Source organism: Ipomoea triloba, chromosome 2 (genome assembly GCF_003576645.1).
Source record: "Ipomoea triloba cultivar NCNSP0323 chromosome 2, ASM357664v1".
Lineage (NCBI taxonomy): Eukaryota > Viridiplantae > Streptophyta > Magnoliopsida > Solanales > Convolvulaceae > Ipomoea > Ipomoea triloba.
The window spans coordinates 26,824,855-26,847,943 of record NC_044917.1 but is presented as its reverse complement, the minus strand read 5'-3'; the positions used below and the strand labels follow the sequence as shown (position 1 = coordinate 26,847,943).

The following is a 23,089-nucleotide window of genomic DNA, read 5'->3' as shown; positions in this document are numbered from 1 at the left end:
TGACCGAAGTCGTGCCTTCATAAGTGGTCTCTAAAATTTCCCAAGCTTCTTTAGCAGTATCACAGTCTGTAATCAAATTAAATTGACTTTCATGTATTAAAGAAAATATAATATCCAAAGCTTTAGCGTTAAAGCTTGCTGTAATAGTCTCTGTAGCATCTCATTCAACTTCTGGTTTTAACACCTTTGGATCTCCTTCTTTTTCACCGTCTTTGGTAGGATGAACCCATCCAGATAGCACTGTTTTCCATACACCTTGGGCCCTCAGATGTGTTCTGGTGCGAGCTTTCCAGTACGCATAGTTTTCTCCGGTTAGTTCTGGAGGAGGTCGGTGCTTATCCATCCTGGAGTACTTAACACACAGTGAGATGAATAAAATAGCGTATAGCCAAAACAATAAAGCACTGTGAAATTGTAAGTTCAAGAAACACAATTTCTTAGCCAGATCGGTTAGACTAATAACTTAAGTCCCCGGGCTCTGATACCAATTGAAATTGTATTGTGGGTCTTGAATGTACAATTTTGATAAAGGTTCCAACTTTATTTTAAAAGAAATATTTATCTGAAAGAAATCAAAGAATTAAACTATAAAAACAGATAAATAAACAACAAGAAAATAAAGCGATAAAAATGGAACCAGACACCAGAATTGATCACGCAGTTCGGAGCTCCACTCCTACGTCTGCGGGGCACTTCACGTCAACCCAATCCACTAGATGATCACAAGGGTTACAAGGAGTCTAACAACAACCATCCTACACTAATGGTTACAAAAATAATACTCCTAGCTAAGCCTTCCTCATCTTGGAGCTGACACTGTGCAATACATCACGATTCACCAACACGGCTGAATCTTCAAGCAACCAGAATAAGAACACGTGAAGAACTGTAGAAAAATCAATATGAAATCCTCTTATAGNCGATTTCGTCTGGATCTGGTACAGTACCCTGTTCGTCAGCTGTGAAGGCAACATTCTTTTGTTTTCTAGAATGGTCAGTCAATATTTCCATCTCATAAGTTTTGAGGTTCCCCATAAGTTGAGCCAAGCTTTGGTCTTCCCACCCGGAATGTTCTTGTATAGCAGTTACCTTCATCCTGAACCGAGGCGGGAGAGAACGGGGAACCTTTTTGATTAATTTTTGTTGTGAAAATGGTTCACCCAGAGTGACAGCACGGTTGGCAATCTCTTGGACTCTTTCGTTGAAGCTTACGATGTTTTCATCCTCATTCATACGTAGGTCTTCAAAATCACTCTGGACTAGTTGAAGTTTGGACTGCTTGACCGAAGTCGTGCCTTCATAAGTGGTCTCTAAAATTTCCCAAGCTTCTTTAGCAGTATCACAGTCTGTAATCAAATTAAATTGACTTTCATGTATTAAAGAAAATATAATATCCAAAGCTTTAGCGTTAAAGCTTGCTGTAATAGTCTCTGTAGCATCTCATTCAACTTCTGGTTTTAACACCTTTGGATCTCCTTCTTTTTCACCGTCTTTGGTAGGATGAACCCATCCAGATAGCACTGTTTTCCATACACCTTGGGCCCTCAGATGTGTTCTGGTGCGAGCTTTCCAGTACGCATAGTTTTCTCCGGTTAGTTCTGGAGGAGGTCGGTGCTTATCCATCCTGGAGTACTTAACACACAGTGAGATGAATAAAATAGCGTATAGCCAAAACAATAAAGCACTGTGAAATTGTAAGTTCAAGAAACACAATTTCTTAGCCAGATCGGTTAGACTAATAACTTAAGTCCCCGGGCTCTGATACCAATTGAAATTGTATTGTGGGTCTTGAATGTACAATTTTGATAAAGGTTCCAACTTTATTTTAAAAGAAATATTTATCTGAAAGAAATCAAAGAATTAAACTATAAAAACAGATAAATAAACAACAAGAAAATAAAGCGATAAAAATGGAACCAGACACCAGAATTGATCACGCAGTTCGGAGCTCCACTCCTACGTCTGCGGGGCACTTCACGTCAACCCAATCCACTAGATGATCACAAGGGTTACAAGGAGTCTAACAACAACCATCCTACACTAATGGTTACAAAAATAATACTCCTAGCTAAGCCTTCCTCATCTTGGAGCTGACACTGTGCAATACATCACGATTCACCAACACGGCTGAATCTTCAAGCAACCAGAATAAGAACACGTGAAGAACTGTAGAAAAATCAANTGAAGAACTGTAGAAAAATCAATATGAAATCCTCTTATAGAATCTGATTCGAAAGAATAATGGAAGTGGGATTTAGAATAGTAATTGGCGTGTTAAGAATCCCATGTGATTGAGCTATATTTATAGCCAAGCCATTAACCAATCTTCCTTTAATATTTGCAGCTGAAAACCACTCCAAATAAGGATCATCCATAAGATTAGATCTGAGTAAAATGAGGATCATGATGACTGAATTCTGATTTGAATAAATCCCGTCCACTAGACTGCTCGCTGGCGCTGCTCCAGAACTGTTCCAGCGAACTGACAAAACCACCTAATAAAATAACCTATGTTTTTGACTTATAATTAAGCCAATTAAAGGTGGTCCAAATGTGTATCATTTGTACACTTACAGATTTCATGCTTAATTATGGAAGGAAAATAAATTCCAAATTTCCCATGTTTATCAGTTACTTCATGTGAAGGTGTAACCCGCTTTTGGTTAGAGATTTATTTGGAGATCCTATCTCCCTCGTAAATTTTTCTTCATCACTTGGCTGGCGGCTCATCAAAGGCTTCCCACGAATGTTAGATTTGATTTTTTTTGTATTTTTATATTAACACTGATTGCTCTTTGTGCATTGGCGATAAAGAAACGACTAAACACCTCGTCTTTAATTGTCATTTTTCTTTACAAGTTTGGAATCAAGTTTGGGAATATTTTAGATTCCACAAAAGCACTATTGCAATTAATAGTTATATTAAGTGGATCAAGGGAATTCACGGGGGTGCAAGATTACACTCAAAGGTCATTTCCATTGCCTTGGTTTGTACTGTTTACCACTTATGGCGCAATCGAAATGCAACCCTGCGTGGGGAGGACAAGGCACTGATCTTGGGTCTTGTAAAAATCATTGCCCAAGATGTGTATAAGGAAATCTCTCTTTACCCACTTTTCTGATGGTGGTGCTTTTTAGCATTGCTTGGCATCCAATGTTGATATCTTTATGTCGACTTTTCGGTCTATGCATCATTTGTGTCAAAGCCGGATTTGTTGCCTACTTGCTTAACAGTAGGGATGGTAGTCTCACTACCCAAACCATGTGGGAACTAGGCACATGGTTTGGTTTTTGTTTTGCCTCCCCTAGTCTTTTGTTGACTCCCTTACGGATCTATTGCCCAATGTTTAATTCTCTCTTGGGTATTTTTCTTTGGTGCTTCTTAATTAGTCTACTTTCCCCTTTGGAACTTTTTGCGACTTCCTTTGAAGTTTGCGCTTCTTTGAATGTAGAGCTTAGCTTTGTTCATTCAATTCTCATACCTACTTCCTTCCCCATTCTGTGCCTTTAGCCCCACTTTTTCTTGGGCTTTTCCCCTTGGACATGCTTCTTACATAGGCCAACTTGTCGAAAGTTGGGGTGGTAGTATGCTACCCCGTATATACTGGCGGATTGCAGTATACTAGCCCAGCCTAATGGTGATCCGGTAAAGAGTTAAATCAAATCCATTTATAGTTGTCCACTGGCTAGTAGTGGGGATGGTAGTTCGGACTGCCCCTGTCCAAGTCATCCTGGGGACTTGGATTTGATTTACCGGAAATTTCTTGTTGGCTTTTTGGTGGTTCGACTAGGTGTTCCAGTTCAGTTTCTTGGGGCTTTGTTTTCCCAGTATGATCCAAGTTTGATTTTGCGCACAAAGTCAAGAAGGGTTGCTCGTGCTTTTGCTCTCTTTAAGCGGTCCAACCAACAAGGGACGTGAAATATTATGCATCCCATAGGTATTTCTTTTTGGCTACTCGGAGTGGATCACGTTTGGAAGGACCCCCATTTCTCATCTTGGATATGTTGGAAATGGCCTCCTTCCTCATGATCTTCAATTTGATCCTGATCTCCATTGCTCCTTTTTAATGTAGTTTCTCATTGTTTTTAGTTTTCTCTTGGTTTCAAACCAGCTCTTAGTATCCATTGTTGGAAATGGCCTCCTTCCTCATGATCTTCAATTTGATCCTGATCTCCATTGCTCCTTTTTATGTAGTTTCTCATTGTTTTTAGTTTTCTCTTGGTTTCAAACAAGCTCTTAGTATGTATTGTGCAGCTTGCTTTCTAAACTCTTTTTTATGAATTGGGGTGAAACTCGTTTATTTGTATATTTTTGGGTACATATATACCCTTTACATTTACCCGTAAGGTGTCTAAATGGCCAGAGATGTAGGAATTCGATCCAAGAGGTACTTTAGTTGAAGTTTCTTATTGTGAGCGAACCATTTTCTGGAAATATAATGGACTTCTTGATAGAATTGGCCAACTTACGCTAGTTTTAGGCAGACTAATGATTCAAAATTCCTGAACAGATACTATAGATAGGTTAAAGTGTATGGTCATAATAAGTATGGCAAAATATAATAAATATACTATGAATAATAAATTTTCAAAGAAGGTTTGTGTGGAAACTCGGTTAACCCAAAATACGTCTAACTTGTCCATCCATACTTGCCTTACAGACAGTAGTATTTAACAATGTTGAGAGATATCTCTACCTTACCTCTGATCTATTTTTAGTTGGCTCAAACTAAATCAGGCTAAGGTAAAGTGTGGAGAACACATGCTTTTGTGCAGAATGTCTAGGTAGTAGCTACCGAAAGTTAACAGTAATGTACATGCTACACAGAATTTACAGTACATTGAATCAAAACTTTAATACATCAATTAATATATGATAGATATTTGATACAACATGGTATAGACAACCCGCAGAGAGTTGAAACCAACAGGGGATTTGGCAGTGCTGAATTCGCTCCAATTTGAAGACTGCCCGCCCTTTGACATTCTCAAGGCTCTGAATTTGAGCAAATAAAACGTACGCCTACAATTGGCCTAATCTATCCTGAAAATTTCAGAGAATTACAGCACATCAATGAATTTAAGCAAACAAGGAAATCCCAGTAACAGGACCTTCCAGTCCTCTGAGATTCATGAATGAAGCATAAATTGAGCATCTCTATAAGCCAAAGAATACAGGCATGCAACTGACTACTTAAAAATGAATTTTATGAATCAATAACACAGTCATTAACAGTTTCTAGTAAAGGGAAGAACTTATTAAACACATTAAGCAAAACTAAACACGTGCACTTGCATATGTGAAGGAGAAAGAGAGATCTTAAACAGTGGTCAAACCTGAAGCATCTGCATCAGCTTTGGATGTTGTTCAAGCAACTGGCAGAGTTTGTCCCTGTCACTCAATAGAGACTGCAATAGATAACAACTATAATGATCAGTCTCTCATCTAAAAAGAAAATTCCAACTGCATGGAACTAGATTTTTCATGCTGATGCATTGACTGATTAGTGAGAAGTACCTGAATAGCTTCTGGGGATCTAAAGAAATCTTGTAATGACATCCCAGAATCTTGTTGCTGGGAATCACCTTGTTGACGTGAACCTTGTGGCAGAAGATGATCATGTTGTTGTTGTTGTTGCTGCTGCTGCTGCAGTTGCTGTTGCTGTAGAGAATGTGAAATATTCTCCTGTGGTTGGGGGGTCTGATAATATACATGACCTGGAGAAAGTTGGGGTTGATGTAACATCTGTAATGGTTGCATTTGCATGTGCATTCGGCTCTGTAACAATGAAACTCCCTGGTCTGACTGCAGTGAACCTGGCATGAATGGTCTGAGATGCTGTGATGGTGGACGAGGAAGTTGTGGTGGCTGCAATGGCTGCAATTGAGCAATAGATGGTAAAGAGTGAATGGAAGGCAAGGAAGCAGGAAGATTTTGTGCGTTACTGGGTAGGCTTTCTATATGGTGTGGAGCTGAGTTACTTCCATAGGGATTAACAGGGATTGAACTGGGTCTACTGAAAAGTAAGGGAGGTGCTAAAGGAGGGGGAGAGAAAGTGGTCAGTATGGGCCCAGAAGCTGCAAGATTAGCCAGTCGAGCATCGCTTGCTGAGGTCTGCTGAAGCTCAGTTGTACCAGAAACATTCTGATTATAGACCGGAGACTGTGAAGCGGAAGGTTTTAATGAGGAAAAGCTAGTAGGAACTGCAAAAGGAGGTGGTGTTGGTGGAAGTGGTGGAAAAGGTCTGGTGGATCCACCAGCTGAAGAGAGTGTTGTACGACCATACTTGGAATCTGGCAAAGGACTGGAGGTCGTAGAAGCAGAATTGCTGTTCCGTGCAGACAAATAGTCTGGTTGAACCTGAAAAAAAAAAGAAGGAAGGTCACGTATTAAGCTTCTTGTAAGTATGAACAGAAGAATATTTAATTTACACGAAAGCCAGGCAGCAGTCGAGGCTAAACATCTGCTGCAGAAATAGCAAATGGAGAAGATGGACGGTCATACAGTGTGATCTGCAGGATTTGAAAATACAGATGAGGTTGTTGCTAGAGGTGGCATTAGAGGTAAAGGGGCCTGACTTGGTGGTTGTGATTTCTGATCATAATATCCTTGAGAAGCAATAGCGGGATTTTGTCCTCCAGTAGTTCTCGTATAAATATTTGCTGTTGAGTGAGAGTCAACGGTTGTCTGTAGAGGTGAAGCAGAAGCCTTGGGAAATGCACCAGTACTAACAGCTTTTCCCAGAGAATCGAACCCATTGGAAGTTTTTACCGTGGAACTCCTTGGTTCCTCAGACTGGTCGCTGAACTTCCTATCCGAAGAAACACTTGGCTCTCGTGTCAATGCCATCTCAGGACGAGAAACTGACATCCGTGAAGAAGAAAATTCACTGTGTGTATTTTCATCGGCGGGGTTAGATACCTTGGAAGTACCCACACGAGAAAACTGTCTAGTCTCATTCACCTCACTCACAGTCTCTTCAACAATTGAACGAGGAGAATTTTGGTCAACAATGACAGATCCAGGTTGTTGTAGATGGTCATCTGGCTGAGGGAAAGGCAGTTTATCATCAGGTTCAGCCTCCTCAGCGTCAAAAACAATTTCTATTCCCTGAAGGTCATCATCAAGAACAGGTTTCAACTGGCGAGGCATAGTTGATTTCTCTACATCTGCTTTATTCTCAACAGGAGCCAGTTTCTCTTGTGCAGCAGCAACATCAGTAACTGGCAACCCCACACTATTCTGACGCTCCCTTTGTCGGGCCATGAATTCATCTACATGAATAGATGGTGGTCTCCCACTAGAAGATCCAATTCTTGGCACAGCAATGACATTAGAATTGTTGGACCCATCAGCATTTCTTTCTCTTGCAACATAGTCATCAACATGCATGGAAGGAGGTCTGCTAGTGTTGGGCTTTCGTTGTCTGAAAGTATCTCTTCGAGTAGGGCCAGAAACAACAACAGGGGGTACAGACCCCCTTGAGAATGCACCTGGTGCAGCAGTCTCGGCTGAGGAAGCATCTCCCCTGGCACGCCTATTTGACCCCTCCATTGAGGAGATTTTCCTTTTACTGGCAAGCCCAGTTTGCGTCAACCTATCTCGCAAATTTTCAGGACACTCCCACAGAAAATTGTCTCCATGTTCATCTAAGCTATCGTCCTCTATTCTTCCAACACTTCCATCTACAAGTTTATGAATCTTAGAACAAACTGTAGTATCAATAGGTGAAGTGGAAAGGATGCTGGCAATTTCATTTGCCTTCACAGTGCCAGTAGGTCCATGCAACAAAAGCATTAGTGACCTTGCTAACTCCTTGACCTGCAGACCCATAAAAACCATCAAAGATGTTCACAAAGAACTAAGGGATAAGAGATAAAATAAAGATATAAGGAGAAAACCGATTTGTACGTGGTCCAGATAAGCCTTGTCAAAACCCACAGAATACATATCATCATTTCCCATTGATCCAAACAAACTGGTATAGTTCTCAAAAGATTTCATGCTCTCCTCACAAAGTACCGGTGGGCTACTCCCATTCTTAAAACCAACAAGGTACTGCATTGCTTCAACCCTCTCCAGGTTCACACTGAGGAAGCAATAAATATCTAGGGTTAAAATCAAATTATACAAAATTTATTATGCTGTAATTCCCAGATTAAATGAGACCAAAAGAAGAATTAAGTCATAATGCAAATATATCTATTCATATTAAGAACCTAAAGAAGCCAGTTACATAAAATCCCCAAACGATGACAGACCTGTCTGCATCCATGCAGAAGTACAAAGAACCCAATGATAGTGTTCCAATAGCCTCAACAGTATATGCGAGAGAAACATTCTTTGAAGCAACTGAGCTCAACACCAAACGCCAGCAATATTCCAATGGAGGATAATCCTTCCAATCAAATGTGTTGATGATGTCATGAATATTTGCAAACCGACTCTCAGACTCACGATCCTCATTACTTAACAGAATATGCTGACAAATGGAAAGCAAAGAACTTTTTCCTCTTGCAGAACAACACAATTCTTTAAAAGCTGAGAGGCAGGCGAGCAATTCTTTTCCAACTGGCAGTATCTAAACACAGTGGTAAAAAGAAAAAGAAAAATTCTCCATTTAGATAAATGCAAAAGGATGCATAATCACATGATCCAGTTAAAACCAAAAAATTTGAAACCTCAGATCTTAGACACAAAATTAAGAGGGCTAAAAAGAGGAAAATAATAAAATAAAAGAGAAATAGCAAGATCGAATGATGAAACAGAAATAGCCTCAATTAAAACAGAATTAAGACACTCATCACACATTGGTAAACAATTATAAATGAACCTAAATACAGGATTTTTAAAATCACACACACAGACGTAACATGCAAGGAAAAGAATAGCACCAAACACAAAAATATTAATGCTTCAAAAGAGTATTCATTAGTTCTTGTGAAAAAAATAAAATAAAAATAGCAGCTGTACAAAATGTCAACGAATAACAAAAAGAGACTTAATATTGGACCTGTAAAAACACTGAACCAGGTAGAGATGCTAACAAGCAGTACTTCGATTGCATTATAACAAATAATGCAGTTTCAATCCCTTATTATGTGTTTGTTAGGCCCAGCTGGAAATTATTTTAAAAGAGGCTACTTTGAAAAGCCTCAACTTTGGAACTTATGGGTCTCCTATCTAGCCTTAAAAGAGTTTATCTTTTGAGAGTTCAGCCTACTTGTACTTTTTGGAGTGGATAAGTTCCGATAAGTCATAGGCCAAAGAAGCACCATCAAATTTATGCATATGAAGAAAAACGTACCTTACAAAATGTGAGAAGATATGTAAGGACTAAGATACATTCCTTAGCTGTAAAAGTTTCAGAGATGTGCCTGGAAGCAAACAATTTAGAAAATCAAAATCATAGGATGAGAAAGCAAATTGCTTATAATCTAGGGAAGAGTTGCTAACCTATCAGGAACTGAAATACTTTGTCCATGTGTTCTACTATCACAAATTAGTGAGATGGACTTGAAAACTGGGATGCACCAACTGACTACTGAAGTCACTTTGCCACTAACATTTCTGTTCTCTAGGAACACTTTGGGATCTAAACTGACAACAGCTAAACATTTCTGAAGCACTTCACTTAGCATCTGAACAGCACCATCCTTTAACATAATTTTCTGATGAATACAAAACAAGCAAGCAAGAAATTAATATGTTTTGCCATTTATTTCATAGATGAAGTTGGTGAAATATGTACAAAAACAAAATTTAAGCACAAGGAGCACCTTAGCTTGTGGATGCTCTAATAGAAGAGAGAGAAAAACAAGCAGGTGGTGAACCTGGAAAAACCAAAACAGCGAAATAAAGAGAATAAAATACAATGTCTAGGCATTGAACAAGTATTTATAAAACAAAAAAAAAAAAAAAAAACAAAACAAAAAAAAAAAAAAACGACTCATCTGGAGAAAAAGACTCACTGTAAGGGAAAAATACCTTGTAGGTATCCACTTCTGACAATATTGAGTGGTCAGAAAGATGATCATGGATCTTCAATATAATAGGCCGTACAAGTACTGAAGCATTATCAGTGCTTAAGTATGCGATACGAGTAATGAAGACTCGCAGCATGTCTTGCACCACGATCAATGTCTGGTAACAAGTGTTAAACCATCAGACCAACTGAAGGATTTAGAGTTGTGTCACTATCAATGCTCAGAAGAGAATATATATAACTACCATTTGAGATAAATGTAAAGAATTGGTGAATCCAAAGACTACAAGGCCTGTATTCTAAGAATTCAAGGACTGTCTAGCCATGTAACCAACCTGATATTTTTATACTATTTAATGTGGAATGACTTTTAAAACTAGTTGTCATTTGCATTATTATTAAACTGCAACTGAGTCTTCTTAAAGAATAAAAAATAAAGTGTCTATTTGCTTAACAAGAGCTACCAATAGCATCACTGCATCACATTTCAATTCATTAAGCCATCAAGACGATCATGACATGAGAAGTTTCCTTAGAGAGTGATAGAAAAATGGGAGTATATTAACAAAAACCAATTAGATAAAATCCAAAAAGGGCAGTTCTCAACCCAAATTTTCAATTGGTATAATGTCTGGAGATAATAAAAAAAATAAAGTGAAATAAAACATGTTGACCATGAGCCACATACACTAACACAACAATGCAGAATAATCTGAGCGATTTTGCCAAGTTGTGGTGTCAACTGGGCAAGTAGTTTCTCACTGTGTCCAGGCTGTAGGTACCAATTAACTTCTTCTTCCTTCTGAGGTCCTAACAGTGTCCTTACAGCCAATGCCCTAAGTGTAGCCAACATGGGTGTTCCATCTTTCCAAAGCCAGACACGTTCATCTGGAAACAGATCATTCTTGAAACAAGCATATGGCTCAGTAAGAATTGTAAGATCCCATACATACACCATGCCAAAATTAGATAACTTCCAACACACTCTGATTCCAGAAGAACAAAATGACACATGAAATTCACATACCAGAAGACACAAAAGGCTGCAGGTTTCCTTTGGACCAAGTGCTACAACTGAAGTTGCATTAAGACTGTCAAGGAGGAAATGGAAAAGGCCAGGAGTCCACCCATAAACAGACCAACAGGCTAATGCTGATGCAAGAAGATGGCAAACAGCTCCAAGACCAAGTGCCAATTTGGGACAAGGGCAAGATAGATCTGCTGCACAGGCAGCTAACTTTGGGCTGCAAATAATGAATTCAACAATTTACGAATTTTCTCTCACCAGAACAAACAGAATAAATAAATAAAGAGAAGGGAAGAGACTACTGATCCTGGGAGGAAGTTCTAAGATGCCTCCATTACCTCACTTCTCGATGCAACTGTACAAGGGAATTTATTAGTTTTGTATTTCTGTGCTGCTCCTTTGCTTCCTATAAGTAGAGTAATAAAAGAGGTCCAGCTTAGAAACTTGATGCAAAAAGGAATTTACTAATAAAGGATCCCAACAAAAGAAAAACAGCTAGCAGGCTGACACAGAAATAACTCTCAGACAAAGGCAGAGTTTAATCATCTTCTTCCATCTTTTGAGTGCTATGAAGCTAGCTTTACACTGGTGCAAAGCATCCCTGATAATACTATAAAGGTAACACCAAACATGTTAATTAGTTTTCCCCGTAAAGTTATTCCCATCAAACATATTCTTTGGAAACATTTTCCTGGGAATTTAATTGATGGGAAAGTACCAAATGGCCCCCAATAGTAACCAAAGCCAAAATTATTTCAAGGTAAAAGAACTATAAAATCCATGGCAGTCAGTTTCAAAACCATGGGAATAGGCAGTTATAGACAGGTGATGTCCAAAATGTAATAGACAACAGAATGGTCTCTGCAAACCTGTAACTTCTGCAAAAGATTAATCAGCAGCACCAAAGAAGGAATGAGTAGATCAATTAGGCTCTGTTCACGATTACGCTCAAGCAATATGTCCGAAGTTGAATTGCATTCCGTACTCTCATCAACAAGGTAATCTGGTCAAAATAGAAATCATACTATGGCATAAGCATACGCACTCCAAGAGGGTATAAATGCACAAAAGAACGTAACCAAATTTCAAGACCAGCATGGCCAATACGAAAAATTTTAAATGAAAATGACAAGGCATGAAATCGGGATATTCTAGAAACAACAGGATTTTAGAAGCTCAAATAGATAGGTTCAATTAAAGAAAAATGTTTTAAATGTTAAGTAAAACATGTTTGCTACAATTAGATATCATTGGGAGGTCAAGTTATGAACAACAAATCGTATGGCACATTGAAGTTGTATTCTCTTCAACACCTCATTATGAATATTTAAGGGAACCAGGGTATCAGCATAACAGCACTTCTCAGAATATAGCTCATGCACTACGTTCCTTAGAGAGTGATTTTAGCTTTAGGTATATTTGGAGCTACATGAAGTGCATCTTACAGGCAAAAACATAAAGAGTTTTTGGTGGAAATAGATGGCAATTTGCTAGTATAAAATTCAATTTTCACTTTTAAATGACCATGTATGACAGGAAAAATGTCTGGGGTCACAATACCTATAGTACTGCCTTGTGATGCCCCAGATTTTTTTATCATTAATGAGGTACCGAGGGGAGACCACCAAATGTACAGAAGATCTTAACATCAAACCATCAATCCACACACAACTAAACAAGTTTAACACTAATTGAATAATAACCAAAGAAAGAGCACTTCTAGGAAACTCTCAATTTATATGCTCTTATATAAGTTGTTAATATTTCCAAATTCCTACTTTTATCCAACCTAATTAATCCAATTTTGAATTTCCCAATACAAGACAGATTAAGGGAAATTGTGATCCTAAATGCTGTCAAAACTCCATAAAAAAAAAAGATAATTCTAGTTTTGGTCCCTCAACTATTGTGTTTTTTCACTTTTGGTCTCTGGCTTGAAATTTTAGACTTTAACGTTCCATTTGGTTCGTGGAAAATAATTGAGGAATGGAATTTAAATTTCATGGAAAAAAATTGCTATGAAAATTACTAGGAAAGAGTTTCCTGTCAGTCAGCAACCGGAAACCAACTTGAAACAATCTCCAGGAACAAGCTCAAATGAAAAGAAATAGTACAATATATTCAAGATAAAGTCAGCACAACACCACCTACAGCTGGTAACAAAAATACTTACCATAGACATTAGATGATCTCTCAAGCAAGAGCCTACAGTTTATCAAAATAGCATGAACAACCATCACAGCACCCTCATCATAAAGTGCAGCAGCAACAGTCTTCATCAATGAAATCACAGCTACTATCAAGTTTTCTCAACTATCATATGTTGTATGAATTAAAAAAATAAAAGTTCTCAGAAGTCATACCATGTTATCAGAAATGAATGCCAAAAGTCGGATTGCAGTTGTCAATTGAACAACAGATGAGTCACGAAGAATGACACCTGGAAAATCTTTTTCAGTGATGCGTTTTCCAAGAATATTGTCAATCAGATTACCATCAGAAGTACTTGAAGAATCGCCAATAAAATTATCAATATCCATCACATCAGATGATAAAACACTTGTTGAGGCCATATGTGCATCCCCTCCAGAAGCCAACACAGCAGCATACCGTAGAAGACCAATAGCTCCACTTCTATGGTAAACTACGCCAGCATCAATCCAGTCCAAGAGTCGTGCTGGAGCGTCCTTTTTGTTTGAACCAGGGGAGGAAGACAGTAATAGTTTATGCAGTTCCTTCACATGATCAATCCAAGATGCCAAAGAAGATGCAGTTGAATCGGAAACAATGATTTCAAATATTTCAGCAGCAGAGTGAAAGATTGCATGGTTTAATGGTGAAGCAACTGGAAATTGAGAATTATGGCAGCATAAGTATTATAGGGAAAACAAAACAGAAACTCAAAAACAAATATTTTCAGAAACACTACTTGAAAATGCATACTAAAAGCATATCAAAAATGCAGCTAGGAGCAAAATAATATAGATCTACCACTATTTACGGAGCTTGGATCCAATTCCTTTGCAGAGTGTAGTGTTGCCATTAAAACTGAAACTGCCTGCAGAAGCATAATATAATCAATAAGACTAAGTGACTAACGTTTTTTCAACAATTGTCAATAGGAAATGAGGAATAAAGCAGAGGGAGTATGAATCTGACTAAATTGAGATAGAAATGGGAAATATGAAATTATCATTATTTCTTATTAAAGAGCAGGCCCAATGGATAGCCATGAAAGTCTATGTTTGATTCCTCATAGCAGTATGATAAGAGAAGCCTCATTGCCCAACTCCAACCAAAATAAACAGGAGGTCAACTTACCTCAGGAAAATGCACCAAAGCTAACAAAGCTTCACGTCCACCATCAGAGCTGTAAAGCAAATCAAAAGAATTTGTCAAATAATCAGATACATACATGTGCGTTAGAACTTAGAATGCTTGCTTATACTCAAGTTAGGAATCTTAGAAGCATTAGAAATTTACTTGATTACTTTCGCTTATACTCAAGTTAGGAATCTTAGAAGCATTAGAAATGTAATTGATTACTTGTTTCCTATTAGTTTAGAAATCTCTAATACTAGGGAATTCTTGTGTATATGGTAGTAGGAAACAGAAGCCTTGTGCCCTTGTACTAGGAATACTATAAATATACAGCCCGCTTGAGATGATTTACCAAAAGTTTCTCCATCTAGGGTTTCTAAACTCTACAGCATATGCAAGTTTGACACTAAAAAGTTATAATTTACTTTATTCTTACCGGGAAAGACCACAAAGCTTCCATAATATCCATAAGAAGTCCTCAGAGTTGAGATTTGATGTTGAGTTCAAATTCGATGTTACTAAAAGATCAACAGCATTAATCTGCGTAGCATTCAAGCAAAAATAGAATTAATTCAGAAGGAAAAATAACTGACACAAAAGAAGAAAATATGGTGTACAAGAGTTAAAAACAAGGAAATAACATTTCTTCTTCCAGAGGAGGAAAAGTTGTAGACTGAAACTATGAAAGGAAGAAGTGAATAAAATCCAATTATCACAAAGTTGTATGTCTGACCGCCTTCAAATGCATCTCCACTATCATTGCAACTTCATGCGGGTGACGAAAGAAACCCTTGGAAATCAAGGCAGAGGCATAGCGAAGACAAACTGACTCTTCCTTCTTCCGGTTATAAGTACCCCTTAAGGCATGAATTATTGTGGTAGACAGTTCAGGATTGCTAGCAAGGAAAACTAGTCCTGGAAAAAAAAAAAAAAAAAAAAAAAAAAAAACAGTTAAACATACATTACATTTTTTAAAACAGAAGTAATGAAAGGCATTGCATTGGGAAGAGAGAGAGAGAGAGAGAGAGTGCATTGGAAAGAGAATCTAAAAGAATAAAAGACAAAGGAAAAAAAAAAGAAAAAACCTGAACGGCAAGAGATAAGTGAAAGAATTATGGCCTCTAAATATGACACAATATCCACGAAAATATCCAGCATGCCACCTTTATCAGATTGTAGAGCGGAAGATGACAACAAAGCAGCAGACAAAGGAAGGAAACCCCTCTCCTGCTCACAGAAAAAATGGAAGAGAATAAAATTAAGGAATGCAGAATGATAAGTGACAACACTAATCGTTAACATGATTAAATGAAGGTGGGAAAACAAAGAGTAATACCAGCTTGTCACAAATTGCAATTTCCCTAGAAGTGAAGATAAATACCATTGCCAAAATTTAATAAGCAAATGTGAAATGCAAACAAGTTGCTATGTAAATACCATCATCCTTATAACGTATGGCTTACCAATAATGTATTATGTCTCTCAGAGGACTTTTGGTTCACAGAACATTCGATTACCTTACGTTATCATAATACCCCCTAAAGCATTACCTTATCCATATTAACATGAATGTGCTTAATTTGTGTCTGATTAGGATTAGGGGGAATGTCATATTAACCTGTTTGGTTGACGGTTATCTTTTCAATTAAGGTCTTTTACTATAATGCCCTTAATATATATATATATATAGACACACACACACACATGTATTTTAAAGGCCAAGCATGGAAAATCATACGACATTACCAAGGGTATATTAATACTTAAGGTGGAGAAGATAATCATAATATCTTGATTTAACCCCAAAATCTTACATGATAATAATGTCACATTAACATGGGTTATCTCATAACTTGAACCAACACCCCTTTAACATTAAACCATTTTATAGCCACCTTTACTACCATTGGGAGAGTCATAATTTTTAAAAAAAATGGAAGGTGAAACGCAAAACCAGAAACCTAGGGATTAAGACAAATGAAACAGAGAAGGGCAATATCTAACTACTTTAATTAGGTTGATCCAACAACATACTTTTAGAAGAGAAAGCAAATGTGTATCGACATCCTTGTTAGGGTAGCAACAATTGGACAGTGAAACCAAGCCACTTGTAGATTTATATGACAGCTGTCCAGCATCACCAAGAAGCAAAGATCTACTCGCACAAGCAACCGGAGAAGGATCTTCAATAGGGCAACAGGAATTTAATAATTTCTGCAATAATACTTCTGTTAACAAAAACGAAAAGGGATGCAACTACTGAAGTCTCAAATGTTAAGAGAAACTTCTAACCAAGAGATTTTTGAGCTGGACTTTAGCATTGGCAAGCATGTCCAAAATGTCACTCTTAACCTGACTAACCACAGAGAGACCATCCAGTATGGATAATACAGCATGCTGTTTTTGAGAGAAGGAGAAATAACGAGAGAGTGAGAATTATAATTGCACTTTAAATTCAGACTCAGACATGATTTAGACTTTTTCTATTTAAAAACAAAAACAAAAACAAAACAAAACAAAACAAAACAAAAAACAAAAACAAAAACAAAAAAAAAAAAACAAAAAACAAAAACAAAAAACAGATCATGAACCTCATATCTGGAAGCCACTTCATAGAAGCGCATTCGATGAAGTATATATGTTGAGAGCAGAGCAACATCATGCCGCTGATTCTTCAACAATAACTTCAATAGTTGATTATAGCCATCACTAATACCAGAAGGGATATTCTCATCTTCACGAGGCCACCATCCGAGGAAACCTTCACAGCCAACTGAATGTTGAGTAGCCTGCTCAATAACTCCAAGAAGCATTAACTTCAGAGCAGTTGAATTCTGCATGTGGTGTCTAAAAGCATATCCAAGTTGCTGCATTCCACCATAGTTAACAAAGTGAAAGCAGCTTTCTCTGGTAGAACACAAGATAACAGCCAGAGCTAACCAAAGAATAGTATTCTCCTTCTGAAATAGAGAAACCAAAAATAAAATAAAATAAAATAAAATAAAATAAATAAACAATTATAATATTCATGTTAACTAAAAGTGGAAAAATATAATTAAACAAGAAAATTCATCACTTTTCTCTCAGTTCAAATAAGAATATGCCAGAGAATGAAACAAATCTCAGTCACCTTTGAAAGCCCAGAATTGCTGTCATTGCAAATACCTTGACCATCTTTGAAGTAATGACTGAGTGCATCAACAAGCTGTTCAGTACTAGCAATATCTGCCCCCAACACTGTATGCACACCCTCAGTAGAAAATTCTGATAACTCATTCCCAGATTGAGAATTAAGGTCCTTATATATCTCAGAAAGCTCTTTTCCGGCTTCAATAAGGACATTATGAACATCGCCATCACTCTTATCTGGTCTGAGTTGCTTATTGATGGTAACTGTAGAATGCAGGCAAGAAGTTGTGTAGACTGAGGCAACTGATAATATGGAACTAAGAAGTCTATCAGTTGCATGTCCAAGATTTTGACAGTCCAAAATTTTAAGTGCAAGTTGTAAGAACTGTTTGATCTCTATAGGAATATCAAGCCGGGGAACTTTTAAAGATAATGATTTCAATGGAGACAAATTCTCCAGCATAGTGACATTAGTTGGACGTAATGCAGGTGGAAGGTCATCAAGATTTCCTTCAACAGCACTAACAGTATTTGCTAAAGAGTTGTCCAGCTCAACTTCTATATTAAATTGGCCAAGATCTTCTGCAGTATTTCCATATATGACCAAGCTCAGGCTGCGATAGCTGCCCCTAACAACCAAATGATTGGTGACTACTGCCTATAAATGACAGATAACACTTTCAGAAATTTCAAAACCAATATTAAGCAATCTTACAACTCATTACAGAATCTATATAACTAGGAAAAAAAACTGAATGTCAAAATATAAAAATAAGCAATCATACAACCAGTTAAAAATTTTATGCACTTAATTTAAAAATCAATACTACTTCAATATCATTGAAAGCCCTTGTTTGGGTCTTTATAAATTACAATTCTAAAGATATGCAACACCCTCAAGGATTTCCCAATCTCATATTCTCATTCAGTACTTAAATTTCACTTGAAGTCCATAAAATTCTTATTTAGGACTGAATGAGATTGAGAAATCCTTAAAGATATGCAACACCCTCAAGGATTTCCCAATCTCATTCAGTGCTTACATTTCCCAATCTAAAGATATGCAACACCCTAAACCCTAAATACATTTAAAGCTGTTTTGAGCTTATTTTAAAGGAATATGAAAAATCACTTGTCATAAAATAACTTATTAAGCTATTTAAAGCAAATTGGATCTAAGTGCAGTTTAGTTCACAAGTACAATTTGACAGGATAAGAAAAGAGGCATATTAAGGAAACGTACAAACCATTCAGTAATTGGAAAATTATTCAATTTCTAAAAGATTGGAAAATAATAATAATAATAATAATAATAATAATAATAATAATAAAACCCAAAAAAAAAAATTGTGTTCTATATACATATTAGAAAACAATGCTTTCCAAATTCACAAAAGAATCTGGAAAACACTAAAAAGATGTTTTCTAAATTTTCTTCAGTAACCATCGCTGACCTACCACCCCCCCCCCCCAGGCTACCATTACTATTCATACCACCCTACCATAAGTATCCATCTACTTACTACAAAAATAACCCCATCCAACAAGGACCAACATCATTGTTTGTCTACCACTATCACTTCCTACAAGGCTACAACAGCTCAAAATAGATGGTGATCACTATGGCCAGCTGTATACCATCTGCCAAAAATGGGTCAAATGTGTATTACTCAAACAATATGAAATTCAACCCAAAAGTTATATAACATAAAATTCAATTTGAAATCCAACCAGAAATCTATATAACATAAAAATTTTCAATTCAAATTTCATAGTGAGTTAGTGACAGTTAGGTTGCCCAAAGTTCTAATAAAAAAATAAGAAGAAAATGGATTGCAAAGCTGACCAAAAATAATTCACATGTACAAAATATATATATCAATATATGAACTATATAAAACATAAAATAAAATTAAAAAACAGAAAAAAAAATTTAATATATATATATAGGCTAATTTTCAAGTGCATCCACTTGTTCCTGTGAGACCCTTCATAAATGCACACAAGCTACTACACGAATGCACACGGGTAGATTGTGTGCATTCATACGAATTGCACACAATCTAGTCTGTGTGCATTCGTGTAGTAGCTTGTGTGCATTTACGAAGGGTTTCACGGGACTCAAGGGAAGAGGTGGTCTCATTTGATTATTATTATTATTATATATATATATAATATATATATATATATATATATATATAGAAATCAGTTCTCGTGCAGTTGGAATGCTAGGTGCGGTTGTGCGGTGAGAGGAGAGCCATTGATCTTGCCAAAATCAACATCCAGGATTAACAACATTTAAAAAGAACGCAGTGGCAATTTGGTTATTGTCCATATGGGTCAGACTTAAGGTGCGTAGGGCTTGTGCATGTCTTGTGCTTAAGGTGCGTCGTGTTTCTTCTTCAAAACTGGAACAAACCTATCCACATAACTAGCAGGCTAGGGTGGCCCGTCACCCAGTACCTCAAGAAGAAGGGGGCAAAGGGTAACACCCAGTACCTCAAGAAGAAGGGGGCAAAGGGTAACGGGCATTCCTTGCCCGCCACCCTTCTCCCTTTTGAACTGAGTGAGGGGTCTGCCAGACCCCTAGCTTGAGCCCTCAAGAACAAAACTTTTGAACTGAGGGGTCTGCCAGACCCCTAGCTTAGACCCTCAAGAACAAAACTTAAGGTGCATCATTTTAACACTTAAGGTGCGTTGTTCTAACACTTAAGGTGCGTCTTTGTTATAAATTGAAGGTGCGCGATGTTAATACTTAAGGTGCATGATGTTAACACTTAAGGTGCGTTGTTCTAACACTTAAGGTGCGTGTTTCTATCACTTAAGGTGCACCATTTTTAGCTTATGCTTCTTTCTTCCAAACACGTATTTTTTTGCACCTGGGAGCATCCCCGCACCCGAACTCATCCCTATATATATACATACATATATATATAGACACACACACATATATATACGCCAAACTTCACTTTTGACATTAAAACCCAAAAAAATCCTAACTTTGTTTAAATTTAATTTTTAGGCCACCTAAAAATTTTGGATTATCCAAAAAAAAATTCAAACTGAGTGCCACAGGCCAATGCCATTAGCACCAGCTACTTGCATTTGTATTTTTATGATAAAAAAGAAATCAAATTTGAAGGTAAATTCATAGTTGTCTAATAGAAAATCAAATCTTGGAATTTTTATTTTTTTTTAACTAGAAATGGAGAATGGAATACATTTTATGTAACATAAGATGACCTTAAACTTTGAAAATATGATACCCAGCAGATAGTGAAATAAATATAATCTTTGTAACTAGCACTCTGAAAAGCAAAGAGCCATATAAAAGATCCAACTATCAAGAGCAAGACATTAAAATTGAAATTATTAAATGAAGAACACAGTTAAGTTCCAGTACATGGAATGAAAAATATAATTCAAAGGTAAAATTACTAATATTGAGAAGAAAGGAAAACCAAGCTAAATAAAAAATTCATGAGATCAATAATACTAATAATCAGAAAGGAAAAAAGCAAATCTTTGTTTAATACCTCAACTTCAAGAACATTTGATGAAGAATGAGAATACAAAAAAGGCTGGCATAATCGTCTAAACCTTGTCTCCCCTTCACACTGAACAAAAACCTCCATGGCAAATGAAGGAGGTGATGTTGCCCTGATTAGAAGAATTCATACAAAGCATTATCAAAATAGTGTATACAACGCATTCTCAAAAGACTTATGGACACTGTATTCTCTGAACTTTGCAACAAGCATAAGCACTAATATCTCTTCATGGAAAAATGCTTCCCTTCATGTCAAAATTAATATTTCTAACATCTAATAATTCATAATTTTTTGAAAATGCATTTAGGATATTAGAATAGAGAAGCTAAATACTCCAAATCTTCTAACCATATTTTTGTGCAAAATATCCTATATAATCCATTTCCCCTTGACAAGCAACATATAGGAAAAGTAAATCAATAATACTTTTATATCTTTAAGACAAACAGAGGTTAGATTCTCTCTAATTGATTCAGAAGGACTATACTAAAATAAAGAAATAAATCACAAAAACTGACGAAGGCAACCCAATCCTATAGATATTATTGACATGCAGCATAATCTAGTCTAGTATCCAATAAATCTGACTATATCTTCATAATTGATTTTCATCAAGGTTTTAACAATAACAAGTGTTTTTATCAATTTGGTAAACCAATACTCAGAAGAGTGGAAGAGATAAAACTTATAGTTTCAAGTAACAGGCCAGCCCTTCATATGATATGAACATAACAAGTTAACATACCCAACAAGTGGCACTGCTGAACATGCAGATGATGCATTCTGTTCAAGAAACTCACAGGCAGAAATGACAACAGGCTCTGAAAATAACACCTGGGCCAAAGACCAAAATTAAAAAGCTAGATAATTAAATGGAATATCCTTATAAATTAAATAGCAACTAGAATACTTTAGCAGTTGCAACATATATGTATATATTATATATTTATACTAAAACAAACATGAACATTTTTTCTTAATTTAGTTTGAAGCAATCTTCTGATACATTCAAGATACAACACATTGTGAATTATATGAAAACCAATACGCATATATTGTAATCAGCGACCTCCCAGAGCTCATCTAATGCACCCATACAATATATGACATGCACAAAATCCCTAACCCCAATAAAGACTGCACCGTTAAGCCAAACTGAATTAAATGAATTTCTAGAACAATTTAAAAAATCAAGAAAAAAAAAAAAGCATTGTGAATACCAAAATGCCAGTTTGAATTAACATAATAGTAAAACGAAATTCAGAAAATATAATTTTAACATTTCATAATCAATTCCCGAATACTTCCAGCATTAATTTAAATAACATTCTGAAAATTATATACAAAAGATGTAGAAAACTAAGTGACGTCGAGTCCCAATGAAACCCAAACCTAGAATTACAACAAACAAAAGCCATCGCCAAAAGAGAGTAGGGAAAAACCTCGTCAACGTATTCATCCAGTAGGGGATGAACGAATGTCTGGGCGAAGAGCACACACGGTTCGGGTCGACCCATTTTCCTTCTACTTCTCAGTTGAATTAGCGGAGTCGGGTCGAATCTTTGTTAGGGTTTTAGTATGTACATCTTGTAGGAAGGAGCATATACGCAGAAGAGCTGAACATCCCCGGTTAAACCCCGACGCCGATGTTCAGATTAATTTAAGAGGTAAAATGACCAAAATAGTGCTGTATTCCGGGATTTGTTGCTGTTGCAGTGAGGTTAATCTGGTCATTGGGATTTATTTGAAGATCTACGTCTACCGCCATCCTAGATTCGTGTTTATTAAAAAAATTAGTTTTATCCGCGCCGAATGGTTAATGCCCAATGTTTATATTTAAATAAATATTTGAAAGTATATCAATGTAAGATTATATAGTAGAAGTTTAATTTATACATGGGTAATTAAATGTCGAATTTTTTTTATTTAAATATATAACTCAAAGTATATGAATCCAAGATAATATAGAAAATTCATTATAATTATTACTAAAATAAATGTTTGCAACCTTGTAAAATCGATAGTCTAAATATTTGGTCTAAAAATGCTAGTCTAAATAAATACTACTTTTAATT

At 36.5% G+C, this 23,089-nt stretch overlaps 1 protein-coding gene across 1 annotated transcript; it reads right to left on the bottom strand.

Moving 5' to 3' along the window:
* Positions 1–4,598: 4,598 nt before the first annotated feature.
* On the bottom strand, positions 4,599–22,660 carry LOC116010508 (protein virilizer homolog). The gene is made up of 28 exons (XM_031249943.1): positions 22,457–22,660; positions 21,760–21,848; positions 21,000–21,123; positions 17,465–18,121; positions 16,926–17,294; positions 16,627–16,731; positions 16,369–16,548; positions 15,420–15,561; positions 15,068–15,249; positions 14,771–14,874; positions 14,335–14,383; positions 14,005–14,071; positions 13,377–13,858; positions 13,187–13,286; positions 11,883–12,016; positions 11,352–11,419; positions 11,014–11,230; positions 10,675–10,890; positions 9,989–10,144; positions 9,781–9,834; positions 9,458–9,672; positions 9,309–9,378; positions 8,263–8,582; positions 7,913–8,090; positions 6,506–7,822; positions 5,519–6,361; positions 5,338–5,409; positions 4,599–5,044 (listed from the first exon to the last, which is right to left on the bottom strand). The coding sequence occupies exons 1-28, from the start codon at positions 22,529–22,531 to the stop codon at positions 5,024–5,026; spliced, it is 6,606 nt and encodes a 2,201-aa protein (XP_031105803.1). The 5' UTR covers positions 22,532–22,660; the 3' UTR covers positions 4,599–5,023.
* Between the last annotated feature and the right edge of the window lie 429 nt (positions 22,661–23,089).

What these genes read in the sequence shown, in the direction of transcription:
- LOC116010508 (XM_031249943.1), bottom strand. Translation starts at nt 22,531, where the DNA reads ATGGGTCGACCCGAACCGTGTGTGCTCTTCGCCCAGACATTCGTTCAT. An exon ending in CAAATGTTCTTGAAGTTGAG is followed by an intron (nt 18,122 to 20,999) that starts GTATTAAACAAA and finishes TGTCATTTATAG; the next exon opens with GCAGTAGTCACCAATCATTT. An exon ending in CTTTGGTGCATTTTCCTGAG is followed by an intron (nt 14,072 to 14,334) that starts GTAAGTTGACCT and finishes ATGCTTCTGCAG; the next exon opens with GCAGTTTCAGTTTTAATGGC.